Here is a 13,357-nt window from a genome sequence, read left to right as displayed (position 1 = left end):
GGGCTGCAGACAGATCAGTTCTTTAAAGGGGGGTCCGCGGTGACATGTGGAGATTTCTGACATTTATACTAGCAACCCATTTTCCAGTACAAAGGAAAGCATTGTTTCGGAGTTCCCCAGTAGCATGTATATCATGCTTAACTGTATCTCTGCATACTTTCCAGGAAAATATCAGAGATAAACTGCGTCCCATCCCCATAACAGCTTCCGTAGAGATCCAAGAGCCAAGCACTCGGAGGCGAGTGAATTCGCTTCCAGAAGTTCTTCCAATTCTGAACTCAAACGAACCCAAGTCTGTTCATACAGATGTAAGTCTTTCTGACTTTCATTTTGCCAATTGTTTGCCATGTTATTACGCTAAATCAAACATCTCTGAAGGCAATAGAACTAGTGATTGATTTGCTCTAAAGGCCATTGCTTTGTAGTAAATAAGCTTTTTAATATATGCAAAGTTTGTTGCAGAAAATGTTTCCCAAATTAGCAGTGAACATACAGGATACAATTTGGAGCCAGATAGTATTTTTCTTAATAATTTTTGCCCACTGCAACTTATTGAGACTATAATTGACAGAACTTATTATTCTCACATCAAGTTTCTCCTGTAGCTTTTTGTAGGAAGAAAAATGCATTGTATTTCACCACTGAGAACATTAAAATGTAGAGAACAAACTGTTGTTAGTCTGAACGTTAAAATCAAGGAGTATCAAAATTCAGCAAGGCAAAAATGTATTAACAGTGAAATAGTCATTTAGTGCCTAATGTAGCCTATGTAATCTTAGGAAGAAAAATTTATATTGGATGGCTTGCTGTATACCTCTTATGAGGTGTGGTCTGTTTGCTAGGGTTTAGGATGGCCGAGATGCCTGCTTAGGCTGGGGAGTGGTGACATCTTGATTTGGCGTTTTGTACTTGTCAAAATCTAGTTCATACTGGAGTGTCCACTCTGAGGCACCTGGTTCTAATGGCTCACTGACGAAGGTTTTCACGAGTGAGTTAGGCTTGGGCGCTGATGCCTAAATCTGCACATTGTAGTGTTTACTGTCATCAAGCATAGTTCCTTGTATACTTTTCAATATACTCTCAATGTCATAGTCACATTAATATTTCTTGTGTATATTCCCAGCTCCATAGTCACATTAAACATGACAAGCAAGGAGACCGTTTTCCTAATTATTTATCAGTGTGATTATTGAGAACCCCTTAGCACAGTGCAAGAGACTCTGCCCTTTGCTTTCCTGACCTTGAACTCTGTTTCCCCATCTGTGCAGTGGGGCTCTGAATAGTATATGTCTCATAGGTCCCTTGTGAGGATTACATGAGTTAAAATATGTAATCAGGGAACATATGTATATGTATAACTGATTCACTTTGTTATAAAGCAGAAACTAATACACCATTGTAAAGCAATTATACACCAATAAAGATGTTAAAAAAAAATGTAATCATGTGTTAGGTAGCACTGTCATTATTATTGGTAATTCTTACAGTAACCCTGTATAGTAGGAAGGTGGTATCCCATGTCACCTGTGATGAAACTTAGACTCTGAAAGGTTAAGTGACTTGCCCAAAGCCATACAACTGAGTGAGCAGCAGAGCCAGGTTTACTCTTTACTACCCTACAGCACCTCAGTGCCCTGGCCAGAGTGTTCTGAAAACACAGTTTCATTAAAGGACAGAGTGGGCGTTTGATGCAAAGTATGTTTGTAGCTTGGATTCTGCTGTGGTAATTGTCACACAGGGAAATGAACTGTATGGAAACAGTCACCTATTTAGAGTCCTAAGTGATGTCAATTACAACGATTTTGTTTTCCTACAGGTGCACTTCTTAAAAGAGGGATGTGGAGACGACAACGTATGTAACAGCAACCTTAAGCTAGAATATAAATTTTGTACCCGAGAAGGAAATCAAGACAAATTTTCTTATTTACCAATGTAAGAATTGCTCCACAGCAATAGCAAAAATGACTCTGGCTTTGCAGTGACTCTTTGTGAAGGGTTATTGAAAATGTATTGAGAACTTTGTCATTTTCCTTTTCTTTTTCAATAGTCAAAAAGGTGTACCAGAACTAGTTCTAAAAGATCAGAAGGACATTGCTTTAGAAATAACGGTGACGAACAGCCCTTCCAACCCAAAGAATCCCACCAAAGATGGTGATGACGCTCATGAAGCTAAACTCATCGCCACTTTTCCGGACACCTTGACTTATTCTGCATATAGAGAACTGAGGGCTTTCCCTGTAAGTATTTCTGGAGACCATGTTGGACGGAAAAAAACATTGTGTGGCAAGTGAATGTGTTGTGATCTGGTATGTTCTTCTGTTACAGGAGAAACAGTTGAGTTGTGTCGCAAACCAGAACGGCTCACAAGCAGACTGCGAGCTTGGGAATCCTTTTAAAAGAAATTCCAGTGTAGGTGATGCCTTTACGTACTGTATTTTAATGTTTTAAATAACATTACAGTGTCGATATGCTCAGTCTGTGTTAACAGCTATTTCTGTTTTTTAGGTTACCTTTTATTTAATTTTAAGTACAACTGAGATCACCTTTGACACCACAGATCTGGATGTTAATCTGAAGTTGGAAACGTAAGAGTTCTTTCAACCTTCCATTCAGAGTTATTTCATGAAAACACAGCCAGTCAATGAATTGGCCTTTATCTAAATCATAAAAGAAGTGTAATTTAATGAGAAAACTGACTGTTAGAATAAAACCCTATTGTTTCCTTTTCATTTTCAGAACAAGCAATCAAGATAATTTGGCTTCAATTACAGCTACAGCAAGAGTGGTTATTGAACTGCTTTTATCGGTCTCCGGGTAAGTGTTTGTGTTGAGCACAACAAATCAGTGTTTGAAAGAACCATTTACAATCCTCACTAAAACTGGTGTTTTTTAATTTAACAGAGTTGCTAAACCTTCCCAGGTGTATTTTGGAGGTTCAGTCATTGGTGAGCAAGCTATGAAATCTGAAGAAGAAGTGGGAAGTTTAATTGAGTATGAGTTCAGGGTAAGTGGCTGCCGTTGGCCCTTCTGTTCTATGTACTGAAAGCTAACATGTGCTGTATATGGTCTTGAGTATGTAATTTTAATAAATAATAATAAATAAACATGATAAAGTGAGTTTGCCAACTTTTAAACACCATACTGGCTTAGTGTAAAAGTCATGTTTTCCAGAATGGAGAACCACAACTGTCATTCAACATAAGATTCTGTTCAGAATCCAGTTCAGTTTGGTCCTAGAGAGTTTTAATGTACATGTGGTGTAGAGAGAAAGGAAGAATCGATTTTTTCCCCTCCAGAGTCTGTCTATAAAACAAAAATCTCAAAGGTAATTTCTATCTGGCTTTAGAATGTGTTATGATTTATTTCTTTCGCTATTATAAGGTCATCTCTCTTATTGCTTGTGGTTAACGTTCACGACCTTTCCCGAGCCCAGTTTTGTGATGGTGAATGTGGGTTTGGCGTATGCCAGTAAGGAAGACTAGTGGTTGCTCTGACCCATTTCAAAGTAGGCAATCACAGTGGCTCTTAGTCCAGTTGAATGAACATAATCTCATGGTACGGAGGTGGTTCCTAAGTCATAGGCAGGTTTAGGTCTGTGTGGCTCCAATCATGTTCCTGAAAAACACAGTGACCGTTGTGGAGGTGAAAGTCTGAAATAGCAAGAATGGGCCCACCGGTGACTGCAACAGGGTGAAGAGGCAGAATTCTCCTCTGAAAGCATCTCTTAGCTCTGCAGACATGCATGGGACAGGTAGTGGGTGGTGGTCATGGCACCTAGGCAGATGTGGCTGAAGAGAAGTCTGTGGGTTCCGGAGCAGTCCTCCACACAAACTCTTTCGATTTCTGCTGCAGGGAGTTGCTCCCTACCCGCCCCCAGCTTGGACTCATGGGTTCCTGGCTGCCAGAAGGGTCCTACTCCGGGTCTCTCAGTTGGTATCCCAAGCCTCCCCTGCATAGTAAGGACGGGGGCAGCTTCATTTTTGCAGCAGGTGGGGCTTCCCAGAAGCAGGTTTTGGGCGCACTGCCACCACACAGGCTTTGTCATCTGCCAGGCAGTGTGATACACAAACACACATGTGACTTTTTCCTGGGTCTGTTGAGAGCCTGGCATATCTACACTGCAGATTCTGTTACAACAAAAGTTATTCCTGGATTGAATGGACAATTATTTCTCTTTGATCTCTTTTTTCTTTCTGTTTTTTATTGACAGGAATCTTTAAGCACAAATCTCTATTTTGAATGCCCTATCTATACTCCATTTTTGGAAACTGTGCTTTTATTGTAGTATTATGCCAGATATTTTGGCTTTTTTCTCTTGGCAATAGGAACTGCTTACTTAATTTTATGTTGAGGGAATTACACTGAGATAATACGTATTATTTTCTAACAGGTGATTAACTTGGGCAAACCTCTTAAAAACCTCGGCACAGCAACCTTGAATATCCAGTGGCCAAAAGAAATTAGCAATGGCAAATGGTTGCTTTATTTGGTGAAAGTAGAATCCAAAGGATTGGAAAAGATAGCTTGTCAGCCACAAAAAGAAATAAACTTCCTGAAACTAAAGGTAGGTTGGTGGATTTTACACTTAAATTATTTCTGCGCCTTTGGTAATGGGAGATGGGTGAAGATTAATTGTCAATCATGTGAATTTGGCATTATTTGGGAGGGAGTGCTCAAGAGGTTTGTACAGTAGTGCCAAAAAATTACCTTAGGTGGAACTATTTTGGATATAATTCTTTTCAGGAGGCTCACAACTCAAGAAAGAAACGAGAAATTGCTGAAAGACAGACAGACGATGGTAGAAAATTTTCTTTATTTGCCGAAAGAAAATACCAGACCCTCGTAAGTATTTTTCAAGAGCTGTGAGTGTTTGACAGGAGGTGGCAGGAAGGCCTTCCCCAGACCACTGCGCTGTAATTCCTGCTCTTCCTTTCCCCCCCAGAACTGCAGCGTGAACGTGAACTGTGTGAACATCGGGTGCCCGCTCCGAGGGCTGGATAGCAAGGCCTCCGTGGTTCTGCGCTCGAGGCTCTGGAACAGCACGTTTCTGGAGGTGGGCTCCGCTGCCGGGCTGTGCCCCTCAAGTTGTCTGCCACCTCCCAGGACATTTCCCTCTTCACTAATGCTTTCACTCACTTTGTCTCCGACAGGAGTACTCCAAGATGAACTACCTGGACATTCTCGTGCGGGCTTCCATTGATGTAACTGCTGCCACCGAGAATATTAAGCTGCCCAATGCAGGCACTCAGGTGAGGGGTCCCCGGGCTTCATTCAGCTCAGAGCAGATCTCTCTCCTCCACCCCGTGCCCGTGGCCTGAGGATGTGCTGCTCTGGAACTCACTTCCCTCGCGGCACTGTTACCCCCTTTAAGGAGAAAGCAGATGGTGTCTTAAGGTGCCGCCCACCCCAAGCAGTGTTTCAATAGAATCATTGCAGAAAGAAGTCATTCCCGGGTCATCTCGATCTGTGGTGCATGGGGTAGATTTGAGAGCTCTTGGCTCAAGGAGAGAATGGGTGCACCTCCCAAGTCTATAAAGACCCCACGTCTTGTACCGCCCCTGGTGCTTGTCACCGTTGTCCGCGTGCCCCCAGTGACGGTAGCCTCACTGCATCATGGGGTAGCTCGTGGCGTGTGTGGCCAGCAGCAGTTACTAGAAACGATCTCTATATAGGAATCCAGAGTTGAATCTTATAAAATCAGTCTCTGGTTATGGCCCCCTGGAACAAGTCCAAAATAAGCCACGTAGCAGCCTTTGAAATAATTGAAGGAAACTGTCATGCCTCCTCGGACAGGTCTCTTCAGAGCTAAGCAGCCGGCTCTTCAGTTTTCCGTCCTGCCTGGCGCAGCTGAACTGGTTCCAGGCCTCTGCCCTTCCTGGGCCGGCCCCAGGCAGGGCTGAGCGGGTGTGTGGTCTGCCTCCTTCAGCTTACCCTAGCCTGCCTCCCAGTGTCTCCGACCCAAGCTTCTGTTAGTTCAGCCGAGAATTTGGTTTTTAAATGGTTGCTGAGGAGTCTTTGCATTTCTAGCAGCTACCGTTTTTACGTTTGTGTTCTGCTGAAACTTCCACGTGTTTTCATCAGAGTGTGCTGTCAAGCTGTATTTCCCATATCCCACCCTTGAGCAAATTTTAAAAAATCTAAATGCATGCCTTTAAGTGTATCCTCACATTTTATGTGATTTACTTTTGGTCCGTTGTTTGGGTTTACAACATAATTTTGAGTCTCGGTCATTTGCTCTCTGTTAACTTTCTATCCCTGCAAGCTTTATCTTTTTTAAAACCAAGAAGCATGCCTACTGTGTCTTCCTCCAGGTAATTAAGAAAACTATTGAACAAGACTAGGAGCTTGTGTACCACTAGTCAGAGGTTCCTTGTGGGGGTCTGGCACCCACAGGGGCTTTGTATCAAGCTCTCAAAGTAAATGCCTGCAGGTTACAGTTGGGAATGTTTTGCAAAAGAGAATGAATGGAGAAGGAAAGATTGTGAATTACTGTCCTGAAGCTGATCTACTGATGTACTTATGACAGTGTCCTGGCTTCAGTCCTTTCACCAGCTGAAAATCCAGTGAGTCTCCCTGATCACCTTGGTTTCTGGGATATAGTGGCCCTTAGTTGTTAAAATTTACCATCCAAACCAGGTCACGTTTATCTGGGCAGGATGCTGGGGCACCTGGTGCAAGCCAGGACTGTCCCAGGCTCACCAGGACGTACCCTCACCCTGGCCTTACATTATCTTTGCAGGTTACTCCAGCCCACCTTTCTACTTCTTATTAATAAGGCATCATAAGGACTGTCAACTAAACTACACCCTCCCTGAGAATCCTTTAACTCCCTCTCTGACTGAAGGCAGTTTCTATAACTTTCTGTGACTTTTAGTCAGCAACCCTGAGAATCACTGAGTTTTTAGAGCTGCAAAGAGAAAGAACACCTTAGGGGGAAGGGACTAACGTTAATAAAACGTTAATTAAATGTCTACCATCTACTAGATGCTTTACCGATATGCTGTCATTTAGACTGCAGAAGAATACCAAGGTAGACATTGTACCCACTTTACAAAAAAGGAAGCAGGCACAGAGAGGGGATGTCATTTGGGGTCCTGGATTGAAATCTGTACCTGTCTGACTTCAGGGCTCCTGTTCTTTGACTCTGTGATATTTGCTCCCCATTAAGTCCCCAAATCTCAAGTTTAGATGAGAAAACTTGAGTCCAAGGAAGGCTGTCTCTCCCTCAGGGTCACAGGACCAGCATGTGGAGTTAAGACCAGACCTCGGGCTCAAAGGTCCTCATCAGGTGCTCTTGTTTTCTCGAAGATAATGGAACTAAGTCCCCTTGTATCCAGTCTAATGGCTGGGTCACAAATGCAGATGAGGTTCTCCTGGGCATTTCATGTTCTTCGGGCTTGAGAGCCCATGCCTACCAACGGGAATTGGAATCTTTGCTGTAATCCTACTTGATTTGTTTAATCATTGGTAGATTTGAAAACGGGTTATTAGTCTCATGTCTAGAACCCATTTCTTTTGAAAACCGAGTCTTTTTTTTCATCTCTAGTCTTCTGTTACCTCTTCTATTTACTGATTTCTGAGATACAATAGTAGCTCAGATATCATATCTACACGTTTCTTTAGATTTTAAGGTGCAGTTTTGGGAGGCCTAAAGATTCAAGCTTAATTCAAGTGTCAGGTTGCCTTCATTTTTTATTCCCTCACTTACTGAGGGTTTCAATTTCATTTATATCTTGGTTCCTCTCTCTTTTCCAGTGTCTAGATCATTTTTCTTTGGAGATAGAAGCAAAGGAGGTTGAGTAATTCAGTCTTGTCTTTTGGTGTTAATATTGAAACATCTTCCCATTGCTTTTACTCTAATCCTGGCTTTAAAAAGATGAAAAAAAAAAAACCTTTGTTTCCTTATAACCCAACTAATTTCAAGAGTTTTGTGTTCATTTCTTAATAAAACACTTTCAAGATATTGTTACAACAAAGTCAGAGAGAGCTGGTCACCTAACTGAAACAGCTAAGATGGTTACTAAAATTTTAGTATCAGTTAAATTGATCCAATTAACAATCCAGTTAGCCATGGACACACTGTGTGCCTTCCCTGCAAAAATGCTAGAGAAGCAAAGTTGAACAAGATAGTATCAATTGTGAAGAATTTCAGGGTCTAGGAGATCGCGAACCAGGAGAGAATTGTTGAAGTAAGCCAAGGAAGAAGGAGATTACTTATGGGTTGTACTTATATACCCCCATTTCATTCCTAAGGAAGTAGGAAGAGAGTGTCTAAGCTTCCTGGCTGCCAAAGATGAGAAAGAATGTGATAGGTGAAAGTAGGCACATCATTTTTCAGGGGGAGGAGCTTTTCTTTTTTTGGTTCTAAATTCAGAGAAGAACTTGAGATATGGATCCTTTTATAAGATGGATTTCTGATAAGAAGAACACTCACTAAGGGGATGGTGTCTTTAATAGGGAGTTTTGTAAAAGATAGGAAAATCCCTTCATCGGGTGGTTTCTTACACTGATGTTCAATAAGAGCATAGGATATTACATTACAGAGTGATTTAGGGAAACAGTTTGGCTGGGGGCAAGCTAATGTGGTCTCAGCACTGCTCACTGGTGATGGAATTTAATGCATCAGCAGAGTTAAGCCCTTTTTCCCCTTACGGGCACATGATGGATGAGGTTCACATGCACAGGTCATCCCTATGGAAATGCCTAGATTTTAATGAAACCAAAAAAAATTTTTTTGTTTTTGGAGTTGGAGTAATTTCTGCTGGCCTGAACCTGTCATTGTCCATCAGTAACAGTTGCTGTGACAAGATGAGACAAGGCTTCCCAAGCTCTGGGAGTCGCAGCTCACAGTTGGTCTCCCCTCACCCGATTCTAAGGCCAGCTCCACAACAACCCCCATTCTCAGTCCCAGCTGGAGAATGACTGTCACACACACACACACACACACACACACACACACACACACACACACACACACTTGACAATTTAAGGAAACAAACAATAAAATATTGCTGACTGGCCTCTCTCGCCTTCCTGGACCGCACTGTGGCCTTGCACACACTGGGTTTGCAGAGCACATCTGGCCTTTAAATGTGTGGCCCAGCCCCTAGCATCAGTCCTCAGTCTTTGATGCACAGTGAGTTGTTTTAGTTTTTAAAAGCCTCCAAGATCTGGTTTGAATGGTAGCCAGACCTGAGGCTTAGAGCTCTTAGCTGGGTTCCCCCTACACACCACCCCAGCCCCAACCCGCAAAACAAACTACCTTGTTCAGCCCTTATGCTGTTGGATTGCAGCCTTTTATGGGCATGGTTTCCCCCTATGATCAGCCATTTAAGAGGCTCTGGTATGCGGTGTGACTATAAGACTGCTTGCCCTTGCCATGGACCAGTTTCCACTCTCCACTTCACGCTTTCATCAGAGCTTATTCTTAAACATGAGGATGGCCCTTCCAAGTCATCACCTTGCCCCAGGGACACACTGTGTGGCTTCCCTATGCTACATACTAGGGAAGCAAATTTAAATGAGATAAAGCATAGGCTAATTGAAATAATCTTTTTATTTTAGAGTAGTCTGGCTTAGCAGTCACATCAACTATATTACTTCTTCACCGGTCTCTCACCATTCTTTCTTCCCTACTTCGTGGGTACCCCTCTGCTTGAACCAGTAATCTCAAGAAAGGGTTGTTTTAGCTTAAAGCTAGGACACCTGTTGTGGGAAGGGAGGCAACAGAAGTGAGCCATGAGGCCCTCCCTGGGGCTGGGAGCTTGAGTGAAACCTCATTGAGAGCATAACAGGAAACATAGTAGCTGAGAAAGGTGTTTATGCTAAAAACTCTAAAAGTGAATTCTTTCCTATTAAATGTTTAAAGGAAAGCAGTTCTTGCTTTTAAGTATATTCTATAAGCCAAAGGAGGTTGAGAAGCTGTTTTCTAGGATAAGTAAGAAGGGAAGTACTTTAAGAGATTTTTAAAGAAAGAGTTCTAGTATAGTAGTATTGAATCACAGTGTAGACATAGAAGCATTTTTAGGCAGCATCCAGAATTCAATATTAATTTAGAATACGTGAATAGAAACATTTCTCAGAAATTAAATTGTTCCCTCTAAGTTTTCTTTACCCTTCACTTTATATTCTCTATATTCAAAAATATCAGAAACTTCAAACTGGTAGATCTCTTATCAGTATAGTTTACAAAATCATATTTGTAGCTTTCACCAGGTCTTTTATGTGCTTTGAAAAATCATCTCCTGGGGAAAAAAAAGTCTCCTGGCGTTACAAAAATCCACTTGAATTCTAAACCCATGTAACCAAGTTGTAGCAAATTGCCATAAGCAACTTTTTAGATTTCTAAATAAACACTATTTCTATTTAATTGGTATTTGCCAGCTATCAAATGTTTAGAACTTAAGCTTCTCATCAGCTGCCACTTAAAGCTCTAAGCTGCCTCTGAATGAATCCAGAGTCTAGTTTGTCTATACACATTGTTGTAGAAAATGCCACCAAGCCATTTCAGGAAATTTTATTCTTGATGAGGATCTTTAGTTTGCTATCCTGTTACTGAACTCAGGTTTGGCTTCTTGTCGCTCGAGAATCCAGTTGTGAGACAGCAGTGTTAGGTAAAAGAAAAGATAGCTTTGTTGAGGAAGCTGGCAATCCTAGGGAGAAGATGGACTCGTATCCCAAAGAACCAACTCCCCAGGTTTTGCTCAGAGATTATGTAGGGAAAAGAGGAGGGGCTACGTGCTGGAGAGGAGGTAATCTTCTATGTTCAGAGATGACCATCTCAGTCCTGTGGTTCCAAGTAGCTGTCAGCTGGGGGCTCCCTGTAGGATCCTGCTCGGTTTCAACCCTAAGGAAGAATTAGAATGGTATCCATCTAATGCCTCTAATACCATCTAATAGCTCCATCCCTATTTTTATATTTCATAATGTCTTTAAAATCTGAGGGAGGAATGTAGGCTTATTGTGCATAAACAGACCCTTTTGTTGCCATTGTTGGATGCTTAATTAAGAGAGGTGACCATTCTCAAAAAGATACCAGGTTATATAGATGTAACAAGATTGGGGTTGTGTCGCTATTGATAATTGTTGAAACTTGGTGATGAATAAATGATGGTTCATTATACAATTTTCTCTACTTTTGTTGATTACAAAAATTTTAAAAACATAAGTTAGCAAAGAAATAATTACTTTGTCAAAACACAATCCAGGACTTCCCTGGTGGAGCAGTGGTTAAGAATCCGCCTGCAAATGCAGGGGACACGGGTTCGAGCCCTGGTCTGGGAAGATCCCACATGCCACGGAGCAGCTAAGCCCGTGCACCACAACTACTGAGCCTGCGCTCTAGAGCCACAAGCCACAACTACTGAGCCCATGAGCCACAACTACTGAAGCCCACATGCCTAGAGCCTGTGCTCCGCAACAAGAGAAGCCACCACAATGAGAAGCCCGTGCACCGAAACGAAGAGGAGCCCCCGCTCGATGCAACTAGAGAAAGTCCACACGCAGCAACGAAGACCCAACGCAGCCAAAAATATAAATAAATAAATAAATTTATTAAAAAAACCCCACCACAATCCAGCATTTTCCAGGTTCTGGGAAAAGATCTCCAAGAAATGTCTCTTAAAGCAGTATTCCGTTACTAAAGGAAAGGATCTCACATCAAAAAGACATCTCATCCGTCCATAGGCTACATTGACCAAAATGTGTCTGGAAGCAGAATTAGTAATATAAACTCATGGTTTAATTCTCACCTCAGTTTATAATGATATTGCTTTCTTGTATGCCCCATAGGTTCGTGTGACCGTGTTTCCCTCAAAGACTGTAGCTCAGTATTCAGGAGTACCTTGGTGGATCATCCTAGTGGCTATTCTTGCTGGGATTTTGATGCTTGCTCTATTAGTATTTTTACTGTGGAAGGTAAGTCATATCTGGCACTTGAGTTTTGTGATACAAACTTTATTTCAGGTTTTTTAAAAAGTAAATTAACACTGATAGTATATACATTTTTTTCATTGCTTCCTTTTCCCAACGTTTTACTATGAAACTTTTCCAACATACAGCAAACTTGAGAATTATACAATGAACATCTGAATATCTGTCTAACATTTTGTATTTAAAGGTATATAGTATTTGTACATTATAAGGAGTTTCTTAAGTGTGTAAATTTTGGTGTTTTTCACATATAATTTAGCACGTTTGGCAAATAACAATTTAAAAAATTTTACCACTATGACCTTTTCTTCATCTAAGATCAAATTCTGAATCTAAGCCAAATTGTTGAGTATCACATTAATCAGAATCTGTATCCCGGTTAATTTCAACTTTTGTAAAGAAACATTCATGGCAGCAGTTGGAGTTTGTTACAGTTGCAGCTAGATTAGGAATAGGAAAGCATGAAATTAATGAATCCCAAAGTAGTTATCATAGCCTATATCAAACATAAGGAAGATCTGTGTTTAATATGATGTTCTTCATTAGAATTTGGTCCTGCAAATATAATGTAGTATCTTCTGCCTGCTTTCTACCAGTAAATAGTCTACATTACAAAAAATGTATGAGATGTTGTATACTTTTGTTGCCAGAGATTATGACCTATAGATTTTGGATTATTCTCAGTGAGTAATGGAGGTTCACAGACCTTTATCAACCTTTGTCAACAATCACAACTTGTAAAAAACTCAGTTTTTAATGACTTATTCGGCAGCACAACTTGACATGATGTGAAGAGAGGCTCTTTATGGTCTTTATCCTTTACTCATTAGTCTCACTGCAGAAATACTAATGTTTTGATTACTGTGACATTATGTATGCAGTGTATTACTTTTCTAAAATGCCAAAAATTCTGGGTTTCCAAACATGTCTGGTCTAGAGGTTAACGGATTATGAAACCTGACCAACAATGTCTAGGATCAAACTATCCTTATCTTTTCCTTGGATCCAAGAGTATAATGGACAAGGGCTCAGGATATTCTCACTTTCAAATATTGGGCATCTCTTTTTCACTTTATTTTTCCAAGTAACTTCCTCTTGCCAAGATAATTTTCTGAGATAATTTGACTGTGTCCTCCAGTTGTGTGATTGAAGCTTGGTATCTGCTTATGCCAAGAGCCATCCTCCCATGGGATGTTAGCCAGTCCTACCTCTGATGTTTACTTTAGGTAGTAGGTTTGTCTGATGAGCACAGCCAGCCAATATAGGAGATGCTCTGGAAATTATTTTGATATCAAAAACTGAATGCAAGGTTTGATATTTGAGGATGGCCTTCTGCTGCTCTCCAGAAGAGGTCACAAGAACAATCTTTTTCAGAACAGATCTTATTGGCAGTCTCTAATGAGGGTAAGTTGAGAGTTAAGAAACC

General features: G+C 41.1%; 1 protein-coding gene across 3 annotated transcripts in view; it reads left to right on the top strand.

Annotated features, from left to right (window-relative positions):
• The window catches only part of ITGA6 (integrin subunit alpha 6), a 36,476-nt gene extending 23,125 nt beyond the window's left edge, over window positions 1–13,351 (top strand). For 2 of the 3 annotated variants that reach the window (XM_082409411.1, XM_082409409.1), the window contains 12 exons: window positions 165–308; window positions 1,817–1,932; window positions 2,048–2,237; window positions 2,326–2,409; window positions 2,506–2,585; window positions 2,737–2,814; window positions 2,902–3,004; window positions 4,391–4,564; window positions 4,744–4,842; window positions 4,943–5,053; window positions 5,151–5,249; window positions 11,791–13,351. In XM_082409411.1, coding sequence (XP_082265537.1) covers window positions 165–308; window positions 1,817–1,932; window positions 2,048–2,237; window positions 2,326–2,409; window positions 2,506–2,585; window positions 2,737–2,814; window positions 2,902–3,004; window positions 4,391–4,564; window positions 4,744–4,842; window positions 4,943–5,053; window positions 5,151–5,249; window positions 11,791–11,973 — 1,461 coding nt within the window. In that variant the 3' untranslated portion in view covers window positions 11,974–13,351. The remainder of the gene's footprint in view (window positions 1–164; window positions 309–1,816; window positions 1,933–2,047; window positions 2,238–2,325; window positions 2,410–2,505; window positions 2,586–2,736; window positions 2,815–2,901; window positions 3,005–4,390; window positions 4,565–4,743; window positions 4,843–4,942; window positions 5,054–5,150; window positions 5,250–11,790) is intronic. The other variant, XM_082409410.1, reaches the window with a different exon arrangement.
• Window positions 13,352–13,357: the final 6 nt, after the last annotated feature.

Source organism: Balaenoptera borealis (genome assembly GCF_965194805.1).
Source record: "Balaenoptera borealis genome assembly, contig: HAP1_SCAFFOLD_2042, whole genome shotgun sequence".
In the NCBI taxonomy this organism is placed as follows: Eukaryota; Metazoa; Chordata; class Mammalia; order Artiodactyla; family Balaenopteridae; genus Balaenoptera; species Balaenoptera borealis.
This window is presented reverse-complemented; position numbering and strand designations above follow the sequence as displayed.